General features: G+C 39.3%; 2 protein-coding genes across 5 annotated transcripts in view; one reads left to right on the plus strand and one right to left on the minus strand.

Annotated features, from left to right (window-relative positions):
* Positions 1-2,653: 2,653 nt before the first annotated feature.
* RB195_012097 (uncharacterized protein) lies at positions 2,654-6,808 on the minus strand (the record flags this gene model as incomplete). Of its 3 annotated transcripts, XM_064193795.1 has the most annotated exons (11): positions 2,654-2,754; positions 2,827-2,885; positions 2,999-3,022; positions 3,077-3,152; positions 3,265-3,328; positions 3,390-3,415; positions 3,532-3,736; positions 5,332-5,478; positions 5,541-5,684; positions 5,755-5,895; positions 6,605-6,703. In XM_064193795.1, 11 exons carry the CDS (start codon positions 6,701-6,703, stop codon positions 2,654-2,656), a joined length of 1,086 nt encoding a protein of 361 aa, XP_064051376.1. The 3 variants fall into 3 exon arrangements, with proteins under 3 accessions (XP_064051376.1, XP_064051377.1, XP_064051378.1); XM_064193794.1 differs by lacking the exons at positions 2,654-2,754; positions 2,827-2,885; positions 2,999-3,022; positions 3,077-3,152 and having other exon boundaries at positions 3,289-3,328; positions 3,408-3,736; positions 6,605-6,808; XM_064193793.1 differs by lacking the exons at positions 2,999-3,022; positions 3,077-3,152; positions 3,265-3,328; ... (4 more) ...; positions 5,755-5,895; positions 6,605-6,703 and having other exon boundaries at positions 2,677-2,754; positions 2,827-2,952.
* An 8,831-nt stretch (positions 6,809-15,639) lies between these two features.
* RB195_012098 (uncharacterized protein) overlaps positions 15,640-24,806 on the plus strand; it is a gene marked incomplete at both ends in the record, with an annotated part of 39,732 nt that continues 30,565 nt past the window's right edge. For both annotated transcript variants that reach the window (XM_064193796.1, XM_064193797.1), the window contains one exon: positions 15,640-15,718. In XM_064193796.1, coding sequence (XP_064051379.1) covers positions 15,640-15,718 — 79 coding nt within the window. The remainder of the gene's footprint in view (positions 15,719-24,806) is intronic.

Here is a 24,806-nt window from a genome sequence, read left to right on the forward strand (position 1 = left end):
AGATGCGGCTTCGGGCGTTCCGGCGCGCTATTTTTGACGAAGAGTTCGATTGGAGCGCGCCCCCCTTGTTCACGCGCAGCATCTTCTGGACCGTTTTTTACGGCAATTGGCAAGAAATGGACGGAATCACCCACCTCTCCATAATCTACAATCCCGTATACAAATACTCCATCTGAAATCTGTTCCACCTCAGATTCGTGGGGTGATGCCTTTGAGTGCAGATGTCTGGATAACGTTAACGTTAACGTTTCTGGCGTTAATCAATCTGCTTGGGATGCGCCCCCACGCTCACTTCAATTCAGAAATTCGTTTGAGGTTTACGAACGTGTATCTGGCCTATACAATGACTTGCGGTGGCTAGCCGATGTGTCAAGTCAGTGTTTTTATTCTTCCAGACAAGTCTGGCACCAATTTATCGACCCCGGAGGGATGAAAGGCTTGGTGAGCACTAGGGCGGATTCGAACCTCCGATCGATCGTGCAGGAAGCGGAACCTCTAACCACTACACCACACCCGCCCTGATGTCTGGATAATGTTAATGAAAGCTTATAAATTACTAATGACTTTGTCACGTTCGTAACACTTTGTGAGCTATAAGATTAAGGCACTTAAGGTTACTGCACAGTGCGTAGATCTTACTCACTTTGGTAACAATCTGTAAGAACGCGGTGGTTCACCAGCTCCGCTGGTCGGTGAGACTGGTCAGTTGTTTTTCTTTCGAAGGTCTTGCCTGGTGTACTTGGAACAATATCGAGGGTTGGCGAGGAGAAAGGAGGAGCTTGATGGGATATGCATGGGATCAAAGACCTCTAACCATTTTTCAGGCCTTTGATGAAGACGAATTTGTCGAAACGTCAGGCCATTAATAACATTTCACCAAAACCTCGTTGGCATAACAAGAAATCATAAATAAGCTTCAATTCCCTGGAATCCTTGGAATTAGTTGTGCTGGATAGATTCATCGCAAACCGAGAAGGACATGATACTGGTGGTGAAAATGGCTAGGCACGGGGAATTGTACGGGTTGCCCACTCATGGTCAGCATTTTTTTCACCGTCGCAAACTCCCCTAAAATGTTATTTATGAAATTATTATTAAATTATCTATGAACCTCAGTAAGGTAGATGTTTAACATGAACTTTATGGAACGGAAATTCATGGCGGATGTGAACAGATTGAGGAGTGCATGAACCAGGACCTCCTCGGGATGAGTCACTCTCCAAAATGTCATCTTATACGAGTAAATTACGCTGCAAATTACTTTTACTTTTTTCCTCTAATTTCCTAAAATAAGCCTCAAAGGAAAAAACGAAACCATAAAACACGGTGATGAACGTTTTATATCACCCCTTTACTACCGTACACTACCTCCAATTTGTAATCTTGTGAGAATGGTAAAAGCGCGCCAGCGTCGCACGATGTCGTATGTGTAAAAACGCTCATTGTCGTCGAAAAGCTTTTTTCCATTTTTATGAAATTTAATCTTTCATTTAATTCATAACTACAAATGTTTCATGTTATTTCCTCATTACTTTTGTCTTTACTTTAACAAGCACTAAAAACTATGGATAGAATTTCGACACAAAATATCAGCACGTTAAAGAGTAAAATATATGAATAATATAAATAAAAGTACCTTTAAGGTGTTTCTTATTTTTTCTCTTCATTCCCTTTGAATTCATCTTGGCCTCTTTTATCTTCCTCCCTTCAATCACTTTTTATGCATTGCATATTTTGTTATCGGCGGATTAGCAGCAGTCTTTTCCATGGATTCTCAATGTGTTCAAAAACTTCTGTTCTCCAGTGACCACAAAAAATTTACCCATGTTCTTCATTGAAGGGCGTCCCAAATTATGCTTAGAGTTCCCTTATTTTTGAAAAGGATAAAGTAACTGGCGTATCAATCCACTTGGGATGCGCCAACGCGTTTTACTGGAATTCTTAATCGTTGAGGCTTTTTTGGAACGCGTGCTGGTCCGTACAATGACTTGCGGGGGCCAGCCGACGATCAAGCCAGTGTTTTTTACCTCCCAGACAAGTCTGATACCAATTTATCGACCCCGAAGGGATGAACGGCTTCGTTTGCGCTGGGGCGGTTTCGAACCCTCGACCATGTGGCTACAACGGACCTCTAGCCGAATGCGCCACACCCGCCCCTTATTTTTAACCGTTCCTATTTTAAACTCTTTTTTGAGACGTTCGAATTTCCATCACTATTCTTATATTCTGCTTTTGTATCTGGTTCGTCGATATTTTTTCTTACGTCACAACACCTACAAACATAAAACATAAAATTCACAGGAATTCACCCTAAAATCTAACCAATTCTCTCCTAGTAAGGACTATCTTAACGCTAATGCTGCTGATCTTATACATTCCTCGAGCAATTTAACCAAACAAAAATATCATCAGCAATTCTCTATTATAGATGGAGGTAGTGAAGTATTATGTCGCATTCCTATGCAAAATCTAGTAGAACCATATTTCGTTAGCTCCGTTTTCAAAAAAAATGAAGTTTCCAGAAGATCGATGGCAGAAAGAAAAGGATTTAACAAATGGAATAGAGAAAGGGAAACAACAACGAAATGAACTTTATTACTTACTAACAATTATAAATCCATAACATGTCATTTATTTCATCGAGATCTGCATTTCACATTTCACGAGCGACAGATGTTACAAATATTCTCTGGTGCTCGAGTTGCGCATCGTTACGGTCATCACTAGCCTTTCCAACCAGGAGAATGCGTATGTCTAAAACAATTTCAGAAGATCAGAGCATCCGGAACACAAGAAGAAAGTGGACAGGATAGTTAGGAGACTTACTCTCAAAAGAAACGTTAAGAGCAAGGCACAGAATAGTACTAAGTAGTGGGTTTCCGGTCCTAGTTTCGTCAAATGATTCAAGAGCTTTTCAATACAACGATTAGTCGTAACGGATCTAACGATCATTTCTTGCTCTGATGCCTGTCTCGCACACAACGTTTCTTCGCTTCACCGTCCTCTTTTCCGCTGAAATTCTCTAAAATGAAATTTATAAAGATATTCGTACGCTCCTCAGAAAATGTGAAATTACCTATGCTTGAACTCCATGTGAAGGAGGAATGTTATGCGAAGTTCGAACATCATAACTTTGGGAATGAAAGCCATCGCTGGAGGTCATCTTCGCCATTAACGAAGTGTGGTAATCAATGCAGACGACAAAATGGCCCGAAGCCTGATCTTGTTCGCACATATTTTTGGCCAGCTGATTCTGTTCGAAACACCTTCGCGAGGTGGCATTCATAATCAGAAGCAACTCGAATTGTTTCGCCATCCATTCAGGTTCCTGTAAAATTTTCCTTCAAAAAGATATGAAGATTTGCTGGAAAAGTAGCATAATTGCTTACAACGAACTGAAATCCTACTGTTGTTGCTGAGAATGCCTCTCGCAATGATGGTCAACAGCACGCTTCTGTCCTTCCCAACGCTTCACTGGTTCTCCTTGCCGAGAGCAGTTTTTGCAGAGGAATTGCACAATAGGTACGTTACCATGTTCGAGAAGTCTTACAGTGTTTCCCTCGGGAATCTTCTGACCACATTGTGGGCAAAACCGAAAAAGTTGAAGCAGCTGTTCGCCCTCCACCATGAAGTGCTTCCTGAGCAGATCGTTGTCCTGTGAAGGCAATTCGCAGATATCCCATGGGTCAAACGAGGAGGTAGACGTATCCTTGTTTGGAGCATGAAAGGAGCCGATCTGTGGGGAAAAATATGATCTACTTTATGACAATTTCTAACAATCACTTATACTATTTTATCAACTATTAGGTTGGCTGCTTATATTTTACACTGAAAAAACTAAATTTAAGTTAAATTAATTTGAAGTTTAATTGCTTTGAATTAAATTTTGAGAGCTAGGACACGCTTTTTTGAAGGCTCAGTGAAGCACTAATTAATTCCAAAAGCTTCCTAGCTGAAGTTGTGTGAGCGTGCTGGATCTCTGTTGTGTTACTGTACTAATGTAAATAGATCGACGTCACCTAGAGTAATCTTCTCCTACGAGTGGAAGCAATGACGTACGGCACGCCAGACGACAGCCTACATCAACGAAGCGTCAGAGCGGCAGAACCAGTGGTTAACGGTAGCGTGGATAGTGGTTCCCTTACAAGGAACGATAAAGAGGGTCCAGGCTGATGCTCCGCGAACGCCTCCAAGACGTTACGTGCCCAGTGGATATGCCCGAGGGATACACGAACATATCTCGACGAAGTCACGCTCCAGTCGTTCATGGAGGCGCAGACAACCGTCTTAGATGCTCTTTCAGCCATAAAGACGCAGAGAACAACACAGCTATAAGAAATATGTAAAAAAGAAGAGTACGGGAGCGAGTTTCGTCTAGGTGTTAATGTAAAAAAGAAGAGAACTGGAGTAGTTCTTTTTTCATATTTGAAGCTATTAGATGCATCCTTCTCTCATATTTCACATTGTTACTTCTTTTGCTTCTGCTACGATTACAAATTTGGGATCATCTCACATCACAAGTTTCCAGTGAATGTGCGTGATCATCCAAAACTATTAAGTACCTCATGACTTATATCCTAGCCGTTGATCCAACGTATGAACAGCGATAGGCAAGCGGAGTCAGCTATTCAGGTAGCAACGGAGGTAAATCCTTTTCTCGCACCAGCGCTAATTGCTCTCCCGAGGCATGATCGGGAAATGCTCTAAAATCTGCTGGGACCCTCTTTACACGCACCCGTTCCGCCGCTCTGACAAAGGAAGCTTCTCTTTTGACGACATCCCCGTGTCGAATCGCAGAATCCTGAGGTGGGAGCGGCTGCCCGACAACCAGACAGTCGAAGCCAGAGTCTACACGAGGCAGCTCTGTGAGATGTCCGCCGCAATCCGAGAAAAGCGATCGGGACAGGCCGCCGTTCAGAACGGTACTTCCCCCCTACCTCATGCCCAGGTTCGGGTGATGCTCTTCATCCACCCTATTCCCCAGACCTCGCTCCGTCAGACAGCCCATTTGTTCCGGGTCCCTGAGCATTTTCTGGACCAGAAACTGTTCAATACTTCCACTGAGTTCGAATTCACTGTTGAGTTGTTCTTTTAGATTCATCCCCCTCTCCCGCAATTTCTGGTTCCAGGGAAATGAAACCCTCCCAGAAAGATGGAACACTGTGATAGAAACTCATGATGAATACATTGACGGATGATCGTCAATGTGAGGGTAAGAAACTATGAAATTGTAAAGGGTATGCGTGTGTAAAAAATAAGTAGCCAACCTAATATACGGTAAAAGCAGAAGATCTGAGCCAATAAAACTTCTTTCACTTCTTTCAGACCTACCGTGATGCTTTCCGAAGAAACAGAATGGACAAATGACGATTCCGATGTTGACTCCCGCTTCTCCACAAATTCTAGCTCAATTTTTGGTCTTTTAGTAGGCGGAGGTGTGGTTGATGGAACGAATTGAGGTCCGCTAGGAACTGATGCCTGAAAAAGCAGGTTTTCAGAGCCATTACTGACTTTTCATGTTACATGAATGATTGAAAAACCTCTTCGACTCTTTTTAAACCCATAGGCTGGACACTCTTCGGAAACTGCAAGTCTGGACCCATCCACACTTCTCCATTATAGTATCGACTGAGACATTCATTCACGAATGTTTGCACATCAACATCGGAGAAGAGAGAACCGTCCTGTTAAATTGCTAATAGCTACTTTAAACTATGAAATCTCGAAAAAACAAAAGAATCAACACAGTCTTACATCGAAACCATTCAAGACATCTTGTAGATTCGCAATCAGCTGCGGAGGAATATCTCTCTTACTCACGTAAGTACGTCCATCATCTTCTGAACGCAACAAACTGCCTCCTCGTGACGTTATCTCATCTGTCATTCGCTGTGCCTGGACAAAAAAAAATCGCATTAACTACCAAAAACTCCATGTTATGAAGCATTCAGTTCTCTTAAAGCCATCACCCCACGAATATGACGTGATATGGATTTCCGATGGTCAAAGAGTATACCGGATCGCAGATTTCAGAAATGGGTGAGATCCTGCTCATTTCTTCCTAACCGCCGTAAAGAAAACGGCCCCAGACGATGCGGCTTCGAGCGTTCCAGGACGCTATTTTCTACGACGAGTTCGATTGGAGCGCGCCAGCCTTTGTGCGCGCGTCTGTGCATCTTCCGGACCATTTTTTCCTGAGAATTAGGAAAGGAAAAAATGGGCGGAATCACCCCCCCCCTTCCTTTTTTTTTCCACGAATAAAGATAAAAAAGGATAAAGTCACGGCGTATCAACCCCTTATGCCATAATCTACTATGCCTTATACGAATACTTCACCTGAAATCCGTACCACCTCAGATTCGTGGGGTGATGCCTTTAAGTGCTGATGTCTGGATAACGTTAATGAGTGCTTATCAATTACCAATGACTTCATCCGATTCGTAACACTCTGTGAACTACTCGCATCTTCCAGGCCGTTTTTTTACGGCAGTCAGGAAGAAATGGACGGATTCACCCTCTTCCCCTCAATCTACGACCCCGTACAGCCACAACCCACCGGAAACCCGTACCACCCCAGATTCGTGGGGTGATTCCTTTAACTCACCGTTTCGATGAAATGTATATCGCAAATCCTTCTTCTTCTCTCCTTCATCACATCGTACGCGGTTTTCATCTCCTCGAAATTTCCGCCAACGAATAACATGAATCCACATAGAAGAACAGCAAGTTGTTTGCGAGTTTGCGAACTCCAACGAGAGAACGCCACATTAGAGCACTGATGGCAAAGATAACAAGCACGTCTGACCATTATCTGAAGCTATTGGATTTCTCATTTCGTTTAAATAAGGATGCAATCAATAACGAAAGAGTTGTGATCAGCAAAGAATGAAATAACAAAGTTAGTTAAAGTAGTAACATATAATATACAAATAAAAAATGTGTATACCACATAGGTGCGATAGTCGGACCCGGTGCTCCGACCCCCTTCTCTTTTGGATGGTTGGAGAAGGGACTCCTTCACTTTTGGACGTTCGGAGGAGGGACTCCCTTCACTTTTGGACGGTTGGGAAAAGGATCCTTTACTTTTGGACGGTTGGGAAAAGGACCCCCTTCACTTTTGGACGATTGGGCGCCAAGGGATCCTCATGACAAAATGGTGCCCCAAAACCAATGGACGGTAACTTCGCCCTTTTTGCAATTAGGAAGGAAGGGTCTGTCTCCTCCCTATCGCAGCTATGGTATACCATGAAGGGGACCAAATAGAGTATTCTTTTCTTTATGGGACCCTTCTTCAATAACAGCAATTGAACGCCGACTAATAAAGAAACACTAAAAAAAAGAGGAAAAATGTTGTTAGGTGGGGAGGAGGGTTACTCAGTGGCAGCCTTATTTGTGGGCACTCTAGCTTACTTTTTTATCTTAGCTTACATGTCATAGATCCTAATTTTCATTGTCATAGATCCTCTAAGAGTAATTCTTAAATCTTAGGGCCCTGATTAATTTAGTGATTTACTTCCCGAAAAAGGGGCACCATACAGTGGACCCGGCACTCCTAACAACATTTTTTACCTGAAAAAAGTTGTATTTACTACAGATACCATTAGAAAACAATCGAGTACACAAAGGCTGAGAATTATATTTGAAATGATGATATAGAATCAACAGTACAGACCAAAGAATAGCAAAACCACAGTAAAAACAAAAGTTGTTGTAAGACTTCAAGTAGAAAACAATACGAATAACTCATAAATCATAAGTATTCAAAAGAAAGTGAAGTAATTTGCTTCGAATTCGAAATCGAGCATTCAACGTCGTTACCGCCGCACAAAAATCGAATAGTATCGAGAAATGGCAGAAGAAACTTCTTCAGAGAAGACTATAAAAGTAAAAGATAAAAAAGATAAATAAGAGAAAATAAATAGACATGAAGATAAAGGCAATGGATATGATTATAATAAGATAAATAGAGATAAAATAAAGAAACTGGAATAAAACTGAATAATTTAGAATTTCGTGCTACACAGTCGCTTAAAATAGACAGAAACGGGAGCAATAACACAAATAGTAGTAAAAACAAGAAAACACACCACAACAGCAATCCAAAACGAAAAATACGGGAAAACACGACAAAAATAGCATGGAAACGCGGAAAAGCGTGAAATCAGTCAATAGGCGGGTGGCGGACGCCACCTCTCGTGCACGCGCTGGCGGACGCGTGGCGGTTCCGTCGCTACGGCGTGCGTGATAATGGGCCTCGTAGGCGAGACGGGATCACACGCACACACGGCGCCGTTGCCCACGCCGTTTTTTTTTTCCCGGATAATCGGACGTGGGAACGAGGATGATTGCGCTCGCACTTGTGAAGTACATTTTTACCTTAATCGTGGTGGGAAAATCCGAACATTTCCGTGATTCCAATTTCGTGATCGGTCCCCTTTTCTTGAAGGCATCACCCCACGAATCTGAGGTGGTACGGATTTCAGGTGGTTTCAGGTTTTATTCTTATACGGGATAGTGGATTATGGAGAGGGGTGTGATTCCGTCCATTTATTCCTAATTCCCGTAAAAAAAAAACGGCCCGGAAGATGCGGCGCGTGCACAAGGCTGGCGCGCTCCAATCGAACTCCTTGTAGAAAATAGCGCGCTGGAACGCTCGAAGCCGTATCTTCTGAGCCGTTTCTCACGGCAATTAGGAAAAAATGGACGGAATCATCCTACTCTCCATAATCTACGATCCCGTATAGGAATACTCCGCCTAAAATCCGTACCACCTCAGATTCGTGGGGTGATGCCTTTAACCGAGACTGATAAGACTATAAAACCGATTATTGATTTATTTTGGGATCTCCACTGCACGGAAATCATCGAACCGAGCATAGAAAACTTTAGAAAAGAAATAAGAAAGAACACGAGAAAAATCTATAAGAAAAACAAAAAGAAAACATGGAAATGATGAGCAGCTTTTCCTTAATCGCGGTGATGAAGGGAAAAAAGCAGTTGGTGAGATTTGAACTGTACGAAAATCATTGAACTAACAGCAGAAATTTTGAAACTGTGAAAAAAAGACAAAATAAACATTTTTTTTTCGAGAAAGAAATAAAGAAAAAGTGAAGAAAGTGAAGAAAAAGCTTTTTTTCTATCACTCACCACAGTTGGCCAACAATTGGTGTGTTAGCCGTCTTTGAAACAAAAAAAAAGAAATTCACCTTTTGAGAGTGCAAAGCCCAACGACGCTTGGGACTTTTGAGCGCGACTGCTCCTTTTCTAAACATAGCATTTATCTTTGCTTCAACGGCTTCATTTTCTCAAAGAAATCCAAGAAAAAGAGGAACAAGTGGTGCCGAGAATGCTGCGTTTGTGTGCGTAACACAATATTTTAAAGGGTTAATGTGACTAAATAAGAATCAATAAAAACAAAATATAAAAGGATAAGGCGTTGCTCGATCCGCTTGGGATGCGCCCCCACGTTCACTTCAAATCAGAATCGTTGGAGGTTCACGAACGTGTGACTGGCCCGCACAATGACTTACGGGGGCCAGCCAATGGTCAAGTCAGTGTTTTTATCCTCCCAGACAAGTCTGGTACCAATTTATCGACCCCGGAGGGATGAAAGGCTTGGTGAGCACTAGGGCGGATTCGAACCTCCGATCGATCGTGCAAGAAGCGGAACCTCTAACCGCTACACTACACCCACCCCCAAAACAAAATATAAGTAAATAAAAATACGACACAATGGTTTTGTTGATCGAGAAATCCTCTATCAAGCGATGTGTAACATCTCGCCATCTACTTTTTTCCAAGTATTTCTTTAGATGCAAGTTTAAAAATCATAAGCTTAAAAACGCTCATGGCTTGTTTCGTTTCTTTAAATTTTTCCAAATTTCTTAATCCACTACATCCTTGAAGACAAGGCCCACACCAAATAAACTAAGCCGATTAGTATTGCGAAAAGTGTCGTAAATTAAATGACAATGAAAGGAAAAATCTCGAAAAAAAAAACAGTAAATGTAGGATCACTGTGTGGCTACAAAAAGAATAATAAAAATAAGTTTAATATGATATAATTAGTAATAAAATAAATAAGTAAATAAACAAACAATAAGAACGGATTGTTTTATCTACGTAACACACCACTTTAAACGGTTAATATAGACTATGTAAATAAGAATCGACAAAAAACAAAAACAAAAACAAAAACAGAACACAATGATCTTGTTGAGCGCATTTCATATTTATTTCCATGTATTCTTTTAAGTTTAAAACACGTCTACGCGTGTTTCTTGAATTTCTTTCCCTAAACATTTTTTAAAATTTCTAAATCCATTAGATTCTCGGAGATGAGGCCCGCACAAAAGAAACTAAGCCGGTTAGTTTTGTGAAAAATTTCACCGTAAATTGAATAATAATGAAAGGAAATTTTAAAATCTCGAAAAAAATTATTAATCCACATATGGTTGTTGTACCTAGGAACGAACGGATTCCCTAGCAAAGCTCAAATTTTGATTCACCGCTTTTTTTCCAGCAGAGGCAATTGATTTGCGGGTTTTTATTAACATTTCTAATCTCTAAAATTCGTAGAGATTATCTACAAATTTTAATAATATCCTAATAGCCTAATATTTTTTTTTCTCGATAAAACGGTGAGATTTTTCTCGATTAAAAGGTTGGAATCCATTAGGAGACCGGGTTTTTTTTCGTGTTTGAACACAAGCATTTAGTCAAATTGACATCGTGTCCCAAGCAACAGGGAAATTCCATCCTCCCCCCCCACCTTCCCGTAATTAGCACTTTTTAACGTATCTCGAATCGAAATCTTTTTTTTCACAAGTTGTTCGTAGCGAATGAACGCGTTCCCGCTATTCCCGTATTTTTTTATTTTTTTCCAAATTCCCCAGAAACACAAATTTCGTTCAGACGCAAGATCAAATAAGCAAATGAGAATACGTCTTTTTTTCCTTTGCAGCCATTTTATTTTGTTATGGGATTATCGACAGCGGATATCTCTTAAGGATATTTGTTTGTGAAATTACATAAGGATATGGGGATAAACAGCTATGATACATCATTGTGTGTGTGTGCACATCACATTATCCGATTATCTCTGCACCAACAGTGATAAATCTGATGCGATCTATTGAGGACTGTTTCCTTACGTCCTCCTATTCCAATTCCCGACGATTCCAGCCATTGAGGTCGTTGTCACAAGTGTAGAAAGGAGCTGAGATTACTGTTTACTTCTCAATGAAGATTTGTGCGAAAAAAAAACAAAAAAAAAGCCAAGCTAGAAAACAAAATCAGTACTTAAGAATCCCTGGATTCCATCTTAATTCTTTGAATTCTTGAATTTAAAAAAAAAAACTTCAAAAAATAAATCAAATAAATTAATTAATTAGATAAATAAAAAATAAAGTAAAATAAATCAATTTAATTTAAATCAAAACTGAGTAATTTCCTTCATATTTTCACAGAATTCATAATCTCCTCTCCTAAGCACGTTTCACTTTTAGCATGAACCATGGACGACGTGGTAATGATCTTTTTTCCTAGTTGTATTTTATGGTAAAAAGGATAAAGGATAAATTGTTTGGCGTTAATCAATCCGCTTCGGATACGCCCACGCGTTCAGACTTCAATTCAGAATCGTTTGAGGATTAGGAACGCGTAACTACTCCGTACAAGGACTCGCAGGGGCTAGCCGATGTGTCAAGTCAGTGTTTTTATCCTCACGGACAAGCCTGGTACCAATTTATCGACCTCGGAGGGATGAAAGGCTTGGTAAGCACTAGGGCGGTACCGAACCATCGATCGATTGGTGCGGAGAGAGCGGGACCTCTAACCGACTACACCATGCACATCCTCCCCTAGCTTTCCGAGGATTTTCTAAAACATCTTAAGCTTGAGCTTAGCTCATAGCTAAAGCAGCTAAAAAACAATGAACCTTCCAAAGCGTCAGGAAAATCTTGTACGACCTCATACATGGCTGTGTGGTACAGTTGAACCTAGACAAAATGGAATTGTTCCATTAACTTCCATGGATTCCTTTTCTTTCACACATTATTTATATTTTTACTAAAATTTACTATTCATTGAAAAAAAACTATTTATTAAAATTTTTCAAACATTTATTTATTTTTATTTATATTTATTCATCATATATGTGATACAGTTGAACCTAGACAAAATAGACTCGTTCCATTTCCTTCCATAGATTCGTTTTCCTTCATATATCATTTATATTTAATTAACATTTATTATTCATTGAAAAAACCATCTCTTAAAATTTTCAATTATTTTTTTTGTATTTATTCCTAATTTCAGCTTTAAGTTATAGCTCTCCGAAAGGAGATTTCTCCAGCGTCTACACGATTATTCTTTGAAAACCGCGCTCAAGGGAAACCAAACCTTTCATATCTCAAGGATTTAATGAATCAGGACTTATATCTATCGGAATTTTGATAAATTGGCAACAGATATGTCTAGAAGGATGAAAACACTGTCCTTATAGATCGCTTGATCGTACCGTGACACTTTATAGGTACATATTTGCTCAAAAACTTCTACTAAGTCTGAATGTTGACGTTGAATGCTTCTTTGTATCCGATTCAACGTCTAGAACGTAATCCTAGAACATTTCATACTGCCCTTCTTCTATTTTCTCTATTTTTCTATTTTAGACTAACCGTGTGGAGTTAGTTCTTCGAAGAGACGTGTAAAAGTACATTCAGAGTAGTGAGAAAGTATCGCCGGCTTCGGCCTAAGAGCGTACGAATATCTCGTATACAAATTCACAATTAGCCTTAGAGATATTTTTGGGAAATAGTGCAATGCGCGCTGCAAAATGAACGGCACCCGTCATGCATGAACTGAGTTAATGCTTAAAATGAGGAGGAGTACAACACACCGTTTCCACGTGAGAGTACCGTCGTGAGAGCTAAACTTACTTGAAATTTTATTTTTATTCTTATTTTTTATTTTTATCATTCTTATTTCATTTTATTTTTTTTTGTTTTCCAATTTTTATGATTTCATATGATTTTTTAAGATACTTTTTACGTTTTCCCAGAAATTTTATTATTTCTTTTCCTAGTTTTTTTCCTACTAAATGTTAGAATATGATCCATACTGTAGCTGATATATGTTTCTTTAAAGAGGACTAATTCGATCTTAATTACAATAAAAATTATGTTTTTAAGATATTTTTTTACTTTTTCCTAGGAATTTTATTATTTCTTTTCCTAGTTTTTTTTCCTACTAAATGTTAGAATATGAATAGAATAGAATACATACTGTAGCTGATATATGTTTCTTTAATGAAGACTCATTCGATCTTAATTCCAATAAAAATTATGTTATAATAAATTATACATATATTAAATATAATTAATCATATATTATTTATAAATTAGCTAACAAAAGGCGTTCGATGACCGTACCCGATCCGTATCTGGAAGCCAAATATTATTGTTATGAACCTACACCTATGCTCTCTTTGAAGTATTTTCCACATAGAATGCTTGAAAAACACTTCATAGAGATCGCAGATGGAAGAGAAATCACCACGATTATAAGAAAATTGCTGGTAAAATATGTAGAAGGATTCGTAGATTCTCATTTTGTTTCCATTCGTCAAAACGAGAAAAACAGGACCTCATAAGAAAGTTTTGTTTTCCATCTTCTTCTCTAACTCTTTCTAAAAGTTTTAGAATATTTTCCTTTAAATTTGGAAGAAATGTAATCTGGAGAGAAGCTAATTTGTTACATAATTTTTTCCAATCGTCAGCACATTGGCTATTTTTCTGTTGTGAAAAAAGCAGAAAAAAGCGATGAAGAAGAAAAACAGGACCTCTCCGAGCAGTTTTTTTTCGGTTTTTCTTTTCTGACTCAGTTTTAGAAAGTTTCCCTTTACATTTGAAAGAAATTTATTCTGAAGAGAATCTAATCGGACACATGTTATCGCGCCGTTTTAGATCCGTAGAAAAACAGATATTGCAGAACAAAAGCAAAAAAGAAATAGAAACTTTGCAGATCTTTTCTTTTTAGAAAAAAAAGTGTTTTCAGGGTAGTAATTAGTTCACACAATTTTCCTGATGATTTTTTTCTCAAGGATAGGTTCATGAAACTACCATAAAATACTATAAAATATTTAGCTAATAACTACCATAAAATAAATCGCTATACGCCCATAATTTGGAATATTGCATAACAAATTCATTTGAGAAGGATTCAGGTAGGTTTCAGCTAGCTATTTCAAGAATTATATTCAGATTTTTTGCAAAATGATAGTTTTTTTTTTGCCTGGAAGGTAAAAGAAAAAATATCCTAGTTGTACATGATGCTCTATACATATTTTACTGCTTCTCTTTGAAACTCTGAACGACGGAAAACTGAGAAAAACTGGGAAAACTTTGTGGACTTTTACACCCATCTCTCCTTTTCGTTTCATTCTTCCAGAAATTCTCGGGAAATCACAGCCATATATCAAATAAACGCACTTCGAAATGGTTTCATATGGACAAAATTTCGAAATAATGGAAAGTATTGATTCTCTGATGGTGCAGAAGAAGTGCTGCACGATTGCAGAACACGAGAAACTGGTATGAATAATTAAGTATGGGTTTCAGCAGAATTAGAAAAATTAGTTATGGAAGAAGGAGATCCTAGCTGCCATGGAAACTTGAAGAAATTCCAGAGATATCAGCTGTTCAAATAATCACATCCGTTAAAATTTAATTTCACGGATTTCATTGGGGTTGACTACTCTTCCGGATTAGGGTTTATTCGATTACGAACAAATATAAAAAATTTTGTCCCAAAAAAAAACTTCGTTCCGAGGACATTTTAAGCAAATTTTTCCACACTTTTTTAGCGCAAAAAAGTGAGGATAATTTTGTTCTTTTTTTTGTGACGGATAACACGACGGAAAGAGAAATTTTATTTCATAGAAAATTTCTGTAAACCCAATGAACGAAAAAAAAACTTGGTTCCGAGGGCATTTTAAACAAATTTTTCTCACTTCTTTAGCGCAAAAAAAGGTGAGGACGGCGGAAAGGAATTTTATTTCATAGAAAATTTCTCTAAATCCAATGAACGAGCAATTTACTGCAAAAGACGTTTTAAAAAAAAGTTTTCAACGCATGTATACGCATCAACAACTATTTTGTATTCGTGTGAACGCGTCTTAGCTTAGTTTTAATTGGCCAGAAACTAGTTAATGAAGAAAAAAACACCAAGCAGGCGAGATAGTTCCAGAAATTTCTCTGTTGGATTTTTGGATCAGAGCGATGCGCATGACGCGTTGTTCATACTCTTTTGACCGACATCGGACAACTCGTACTTTTCACACATGTGTGTCTGCGAGGGTGGGAACAGTTCCGGTACGGTAGCCACGGTTGTCATTCGCTGACACTGTTACTGTCATTCCTCGTGGCGTATGATCAATGGCGACGGAGTCATCGACGACGACGACGACTACACTACTTCGTCGTGAACGACGTCGTCGACGCCCCTTCATCCCGGCGCCCTCCGACGGCCGCCTGAAGCACCGCCGCACAGCCGAAGAGGCGTGGCCAGCCAGCATAGTATTGATTCTGACGACTCACTTGCCCGTGTGCTTATATGGCGAGAGGTGGTTGAGGGCACATGCAGCCCACCTATTTGGTCATCACCGTATTCGCCTTATGTTGCACCCTTGAAATCGTTAATCCGCTGTTATTATACGGTAAGCGCTGTATACACTGTATTCTACAGTATATTATTGATTTTTTTCCCGATGAATACCAGCGCACATTAACGTGATTGTTCTCTTATTTCATTGGCTATTAATTTTCACAGGTGCTTAGTTTACATTCGTTCATTACTGTATTAAATAAACACATATTAAATACCCATTAGCCAAATCACGTTGATTACCCTGCGGTAGTTCCGCTCTTTTGAACAATTGTGCTTCATAATATGTAACTATGTATGGGAACCTATACCTCTATACCGTAATCACCACCTACGCATTCTCACACACACACAATAAGTTCAAAGCTACATTTAGTGCTGTTTACTATGGTCTATGCATCAGTTTTTGCTATAATTACCTAGCTGAGTCTCTCGGAAACCGATTACAGTACGCCGTTTGCACGGGCCGTTCCGATGAGATCGCAGAAATTTTTCTTCTTATGCCGTAAAAAGTCCTTTTCCGAAAAATTCAATTTCCGTAATATTTCACTTCGAACCAATTTGAAAACGGGATACTACGAGATAAATTTCCACCCGTTTCATCACCACAAGTTTTTTCTTCTCTTCTCTGCATCTCTAATTCCTCCCTAGTCTCTACGACGAACTCTGCTGATCTGATGATCTCAAAAATGGCTAGAGATCACAAACAAGTTTCCTTTTCTGGATTCTTCTAATTTCATCCTCCAGTAAAGTGTGTTTATAGTACACTCCTCCTTTTTTCGATTAAAAAAAACATCTCTTTTTTTTCTTCAACAATTCTTTTCTCAGCGCCTTTTCAACTTTTTCTCTCATCGGTAAATAGTGATATTAAGCGTAATTTACCTTAGCAATGCACTTACCAAGGAAACGCATAGAATAGTTTTTATTCTTTCAATGAATTTTCCGGGTAACGTAAACAAATTAAATGACGTGAACTTCCCCTATCACCGTAATTTCTGTCATCGTCGCGATAGTGTAAACAACATATATTCGCTGAAAGTGTAGCCTGAGTCTCTTTGTTTTCGTTAATTTCGAAGTTCGGCTTAATTTGAAAGAAAGTTAGTGTTCCGACTATTATTTTGTTTAGAAATTAACTGTGAGATTTTTTTTTTTGAAATTAAGTCTAGCAGCACAACAGCAGAAGCTCCTCAAATCGGTGCTACTTGACCGTGGGATCCTTTAAATTACTGTATCCCATAGAGAGGAAAAAACGAAAAGAATCCCTTTTGTGTCCATCGAAAAACTCGTCCATTTCAGCATTTTCAGTTGAACGAACCGTGTAATGCTATGATTTTTTTAATTTCCTAATTTTCCCTGCTGATTTTATTCCAAAATTTTGGGTTTGAGATATTTCTTATTAAGTCTAGGAGCACAACAGTAGAAGCTCCTCAAAGTGTGGATACACCACCTCAGGATTCTTTCCATTTTTCTACGCATTCGAGATGAAAAAAAGAAAGAATCCCTTTCGTTTCCATCGAAAAACTTGTCCATTTCGGATTTCTTTTTTTTTTTGAACGAACCGTGCAAGCAATGCTATGATTATTTTTTTTTTATTTCCAAATTTTCTCTGCTTTCTCCGCCAAATCTCCGCTAATATTCGAAAAACTTCCGTGGCCGCCGGGGTAGAATTCGACAGCAACCACAGCCTAACATTTCATATGTGCATAACTATAGTAATATTAACAGTAATTTTCTCCTTCATGAACTTAATTATTAGCTGGCGCCATTAAAAAATGTCGCGTCGCTTTTGCGTGTTTCGACGAAAACGACGTTTTTCTTCAAAGTTTTTGAACTATTGCGTGACTTATATGAATATCATAAATGCGTCGTCCAAAATAAGCAATAAGCGATTTTTTTCCTCTAGATAATATAAAATATCATATTTCACAGATATAGCTTAGCTCGAACATTTTGTCAACAAAGCAATTTTTTTTTGAAATTAATTGTAGCCACTGCATGAGCCGCAGAGCGCTTCTCCATTACTGAAGAGATAATAAATTGGGAGATAACTAGGATATTAGGAATGATAAACGATATAATAGATATTTCAAACGATATATTAGATGTATGGTAGAAATAAATGATATTTCTCTTTTCTTTTTTCTTTTCTTTTTTTTCTCGCCAATATATCTTACCGAATCGTTATTTTTTTCATGGAACAAGTGAGAAAAAATGCACATGATACGCAAAAAAATGTCACATTTCGAATCCTGACTCATCGGTAGGTCATAAAATCCCTGGTGGCCAAATTGCATGACCCACCGATGGGTCACGGTCCCATCAACGCATCACGAGTGCTTCTGACGCAAAGCGACCTCAAATGTTTATTTAGGTTAAAGTAAAAGGATCTATTAGGAGGTTAAAGCATGTCAGAAGCACAGGCGGATCATTCCTAGTGAGAACTGGATGGTATCCGAAATATAATACATAGATAATACCTCCTATTGAAAAAAGGAACTGTTTTTGGATTTTTTTTTTGGTTTGGACAATTTTCCAGAAAATTTTTGCAAGAAATATACACTTTTTACATCAAAAAGGAGGAACAGATACAGGAACAAATTATTAAATAACAAATAATTGTAAATAAATAGATAAACATAGAACTGCCTAAGGGATTTCCTTCAAATTCTCCGAGAAAGTGACGGTGAGAGCTGATAGCTCGTTGCCACATCCTTAATCCAAGAAAGTCTTAGTCTGTTGAATATTGACCGGTATTGATCGATCTATATTCGTTCTAAAGAATTCCACCTACTACGTTTTTTTGGGCCATGCTTTCTATTTTTGCTGCATAAACATGGCCGTTATTTGTTGTTGGATTCTCATCGGCTGGTCCTCAATACATGAATAATTCCTGAGGATTAGCTATAGCGTGTTTCTTGCCAGGTTTTTTTTCCCCGTTTAAAATTTCTCATTATTCACACGGATAACTATTTCGTTTAATTATGCACTATCTTCTTCCATGATCCTTTGTGGATTATCCGCTGAGTTTAAGCAGTTTAACGACGTCAGTTCATGCCCATTGACGTCACAACGTGAAAAAGCTGATGTCGTGAGCTGTTGGTGGATTAACCCCCACGTAGGCTACAAATCTGTTGTCAATCAAAGGGCAATGTTCTCGGAAAGTTTTTTGATGTCTGGTCTTTTTTTTTACGAGTAAGTAGATGACGAGAGGTGGGTGTAGTGTAGCGGTTAGAGGTCCCGCTTCCTGCACGATCGATCGGAGGTTCGAATCCGCCCTAGTGCTCACCAAGCCTTTCATCCCTCCGGGGTCGATAAATTGGTACCAGACTTGTCTGGGAGGATAAAAGCACTGTCTTGACACATCGGCTGGCCTCCACAAGTCATTGCATAGGCCAGATACACGTTCGTAAACCTCAAACGATTCTGAATTGAAGTCGAGAGTGCTGGCGGGTCCCAAGCGGATTGATTAACGCCAGAAACTTTATCCTTTTTTTACTTTAAGTAGATGACGAGGGTTCGTAGGTTAGTTCATGAACATCGCAGAAAAAGCACGAAACACTTCCTACAAATATTCCAACATTCAATGGCATCAGTTTGAGCGTTCCAGGGATCATTTCTCCCAACGAGGCACCGCTTTACACGCATAGAATTTGCGAAACACAGCCTCGTACGGAGGACCTTATTTCTCTTAAAGCGTAGAGAGATGTTCTATCGTGCAACTTCACCATTAATCCACTTCATCAGATGTCCTGATTTCGCAATCCAAGGGGTGTAGAGAGGTACCTCGTTGGGAGGACTGGTGCTGTAGGTGCATTTGAGGCTTCGGATCCCTAGATCTGTGAGTGGGAAAAGTCCATGTTTTTTTGAATTGTACTTGAAAATCATGTCCCGAGCCTTGTTCCACTAATTGAAACGACAAATATCGAAAATTTCAGCGAACAATATCTTTGATTTCTGCGCATGTGTCAGATTTTGTGCTTGTTTATTCTGTGAAAACCAATATTAACAATAAAAGGAATGCATTAGTGTGTATAGGAACGGGATTGAAACGATACTAATTAGCGGAGTAATAGAGGGTAAGCGAAGCGGACCCAATGAGGCTTTCGGACTAATGAGCAATGTAGCATGGCAGTGATAGATGGCTCTAGGACCCAATTCATTTTGTTATTTGCACCGATTTTTTGTTGTTTCATTCATTGAAAATGGATACGTTTATTACCTTTGATGAGTTCTTCTCCAAAAATCCCCAGAAGTGTCTCAGGTAGCTCTTAGCAGGGGAGCCGATTTCTGCGGTTCTTCCAAAGATTCCACAAATTTTTCAGACGATTTCAGTTTCATTTTTCTCGACAACTGTCCACAAGAACATTTAAAACTAATCAATGTAGTTTATGCAAAAATTTTAGGCACATTTTTTCGCCTTTGATTCACTACAGTCATAGTACTGCGGTTGAACCGATAGTTATAATCGTGAATAGCTGAAAACAAAACAAAACTGCTTTCAAACAAGCAAGAGTTCATTCACTTCACTAGAAATTCACTTATGGTTAGTCAGAGAAGATTAGCTGCGGTTGAACCGCTTCTATTACCCACCAAAGGAATTTCTTCGTCCGTTCGCTATCCGGGTTGCTAAGAAATTAAGGATGCATCACATTCTTCATTGTAGAATAACCCATATATTTGGCTTGGATGGTTCATTTCTTTATTTCTTCAAATCTCCATTAAAAGTATACTGTACTATTACAATACCGTTTCTAACGATGTACTTGGGAAGCCTTCACTGTCCTTAAAACTTTTTTTTTAACAATTTCTTTAGATAGACTCTTTATATGGATCCTATAATCCTATAAATCTACAGTAAACCTATAATTACAACTACGAAGGAAGTAAACTCCTTACCCCCGTTTTCTTCTTTCGTAGTTGTAATTATAGGTATTGAGTGATTTATGCGTTAGCTGCGTTACTAATATCTTACTTTCGCGCTGCCGCTTTAATCGTATAGCAGATAAAGCGACGTCTAGTAGTAGGGAGCTGTTTTGCCAGGGGAGCACATTCGTGCCGCTGCCGCCACCGCCGCCGAACGGACGGACAGCTCGCCATTGCCACACGTTCCTGGAATTAACAACAGCCGTGGGCTTAAGTGTGTATAGTTATAGCATGCAGTAGTACGAATACGTGAGTAGCTTGAATAAATACTCCAATCTTAGGGGGTAGGGGAGGCCCTAACGTTTCGTGTACATATTGATCGATCGAGATGACAGGCGATCTTTGTGACGTCGCACGTGGTTTTCAGCAACGATGACGCCAGCCGAAATAATTCTCACGACACCGCCGGCAGCAGCAGTAGTCAAAAACCGCTCCGCTTCGATTCGATGAGGATGAGATATCTGATTTCAAAGTGCTAGCGTCTGCGTCTGCGTACCTCCGTAAACAGCATACTATTTCCCACCGCGTTGCGATAATGGCTGAAAGCAGTCAGTGCATGACAGCATCCCAATGCGTTGCCAATGAATCAAAATTTTAATAGGGTATAATTTTTTTCTTTGATTTTACGGCGGCTGCGTGGGAAATAACACATCTGCTCGAAGATTTATAAGCGGTGCGGGAAGTCTTATATGCATCCATATCCAAATGCACATGCTTGATCGGATCGGCCGGGGGTACTGTAGGCTACTGTAATGATGTGATTGGACAGATCAGGGGAACGGGATCGTTCCTGGTTTTTCATAGTTCCAGCCAAGTCAAAACGCTGCCCGGATTCCCGCACATTACGAGACGTCGATCCCAAAACTGGATAGAGCTGACATAAATAAATAAATAAATAAATAAATAAGTCGGCGATTATCGATTACTGCATACTTATTGATTCATTAACGGATCAATAGATCAAAAACCTCGCGACGGGCTTGTCACTGACTCTAAACTTCCTCAACTAATAGAATAAGCAATGAGCGACGCTATGCACAACAGATTCGCCAGTAAGCCGACACGATGCATCAAATTCTAATTACGATGACGTCATCTCCCCTAAATAATAAACTTATAAATACGCATCCTAGTACGGTGATTCCTATATACATATCATCCATGAACTCGTACAACGGTGATGTTTACCGTGGTGGTGGCCCCCCGAAAACAGCCATCCCATCCAATAAAAGCATGGTTAGTTATGCATGTTGGATCCAAACCTGGGTGGTTTTGCGTTGGCGTTTTCTCTGCTTCTCTGCGCTCTAGCCGCGCGTGCGCTGCGGGCGTAGGTGTGAACTCGTCCATTTGTCGTCAGAAACAAAAATTCCCATAAACGTTATTAGATAGTCGTGAACACGGTTCATTTTACATGCGAACTACGTCATGTCTCCGAAATTCGACACACACACACACGCGCGCGCGACGCGTGACATCTCGTCCAAAAATAGCTGGTGCGACGGAGGATTCGACGGAAGTCTCTGCTGAACACTGCTGGATCCGATTTCCGCTGTACACGTTACACGTTAAGCATAAGCAGCATATTTTGTGATGTTTGATTTCTACTCGGATATTTTGTTATGTTCACAACTAACTAAGTGCTATTTTAACATGTTTTCAACGTTTCGGCGCCGCGGGCCGGCAATGCGAACGCCACGTGTGCTCCTATCACGATGATGTTTACGGTATTGTGAACAATAGGGGAAGTAGGAGATGATCGAAAGTTACGAAATTGTATTTTATAGACCATTATCACGCTTTTCATCGTCTAACAAGTTTTAGAGTGTTAGAGTAATGCGTTTTAAGCAGTCATGCAAAAAATTACTTCATGCTTGGAAAAGCTGTAGAAGCCTAGTTAAGCCAAGGCCGCCTAGTGTAGTAAATATACAAATAACGATGTGTGTACGAAAATGAAGTAAATAATAGACAATTATTGAAGTAAATAATAGTAAATTAATAGTTTACCATGAATTAGTAATATTTTCCAATGAATACCTCAATAAAAAAGTGCAACGAATCATGGCGAATGAGGATGGCGGTCCTGGAGCGAAAACGGTACAGTATACCCAGTGATGAATCTACTACTCCTTTTTTCTTGCCTTGAAGAACCTGCTGGAGAACTTTTAAATGACAAGCAGGTTTTTCCCGCGATAAATTACGCGCCAAGAAATAAGACGGTCCCGCACAGAGAACGGAAACTACAAATCATCCAGAGGATGACGTCTTACATCCTATTGGCTTCTCTTGCGATGGTTTTATTTATTTTTATGTTGGCTCCGTCAGGAGTCAAACATACTTCTCCGATACTCCTAATTGCGGCTGTAGAGATTATTTTCTGAAAAAAAAAAACGCAACGTGGGACAAAATGATGAGGCGAAAAGGGGAAAGACTTTTGAGAAAAGATGAAAGTTACAGAAAAAAAAAGATTCATGTAGTCAAAAGTAAATATTTACATAACTTCTAAGAATTAATGAAATTCCTGAACAATAAAAACTTTTGACTGGTTCAGTGGGAAAATTTCCAAAATATTTCTCCACCGATTTTTGCCGTTTCTCTAGTCATCACCGCTATGGGAACATGTGTCAAAAAAAAAGAACATGCATGAGTTCCATGTCATAGATAGGTGTCGATTGATGACGTCATCGTGGGTACGTTGTTGTTCCATGTCGCACATTACGGTATGTGCTCATATGAAGACGACGCTAATTTCCCTTACACCCCGATGCACACCTCCTCCTCCATAGATAAACACAACTGGTACAACTACTACTACTCTTATACACATGTTCCACCGGATCCAGGCAAAATTTGACCCCCGCACCTGGATTTCGACTCCGTTAGCGTAGTTTCTGTAGTGAAAGCAACGTCCCACAGGGAAAATATTTCGATTTTAAATTCTGGATCTGTAAATATAGTTCGGGACCTCGTTTACAGCTGTCACAATGGAAACACAAAACATTCTTCAGAAATCACATTGCGCCGGACTGATTAGTTTTTCTTCCGACGAAACAACTGCTGACGCCACCATTCATTGAGCCCTCTTTCGGTTACTTTTAAACATAGATATAATATAAAAAAGTGGCCAAATTATATAATACATAGAGCAGATATAAATACAACAAATATAATATAATTAACTACATTGTATAGTATAAATCAATTTATCCAACGAAGAACTCTTTGCGCTGATGCGTAAATAGTAGTGACGTCGGAAAAATTGATCACTTTCTGACTGCTCTCAATCCTCCTGATTTCGGAAATTTCAAGAAATGTTTCGTGTATACGCTGTATCAGTTTCAAATTGTATGTCCCAAACACTACCTACTACCGAAAAAAAAGGAGAAAAAAAACAAATTTTGATTTTTCTTTTGAACCACTAGAAGGATACTATGAAATAGCAGTTTGCATGTTAGTGTTTTTCCTTCGAACCTAGCGTCTTTAAATTCGCTTTTTAAGGACTTAAACGATAAATGTAATGTAATGATCGAGTGTTTAGAGTGAAAAATATAATTGGGGTTCGTCTATAGCAATTGAGGAGCGGAGGCGACTGCTGCCTTCGCGGAGGTTTAATCAAATTAACGGTTGCTCAGACTCGCACACATACACACACACATCCATATATACATCCAGCTATCGCATTAGCTCCCCCGGCTCCGACCTCAACGGCAAAATCTTAGACCTAGATGGGCTTGATGCCGGTTGAAGCACCACACTGTAGGAATACAGTAGTACAGTAAGTAGGAACCTTCACAGTCACATGACCATTTATGCATATGGAATGATGTAAGAAAGGAAAAACAGCATTTTTTTCCTAATAACCCAGCTCTAATTTAAAAAAAAATGCGACACAAATGTTTACATAATCGTAAAGGGTACAAACATATGTACACATGCACTTATCGTTATGAATTGCCAAGCTTTTCCTTCCCATAAGCATGGGGATAGGATAAAAAAATAAGGACTCGGCCCTGAAGAAAAAATGCAATTTTTTTTTTTTGAAGGCGACCCAGAGAAGGGGGCAGCAAAAGAAAAACGCTAAAAAATCTAAAAATCCAATAATTTAAGTGGCAGTGAAAATTTCGTAGTAGAAAACGAGAAAGAATAACGATTGGACGAACGATACACGCCACAAATCTACTTCATATAGTTCATTTATATAAAACTGTTAGAATTTCGAG

Source organism: Necator americanus, chromosome III (genome assembly GCF_031761385.1).
Source record: "Necator americanus strain Aroian chromosome III, whole genome shotgun sequence".
Lineage (NCBI taxonomy): Eukaryota > Metazoa > Nematoda > Chromadorea > Rhabditida > Ancylostomatidae > Necator > Necator americanus.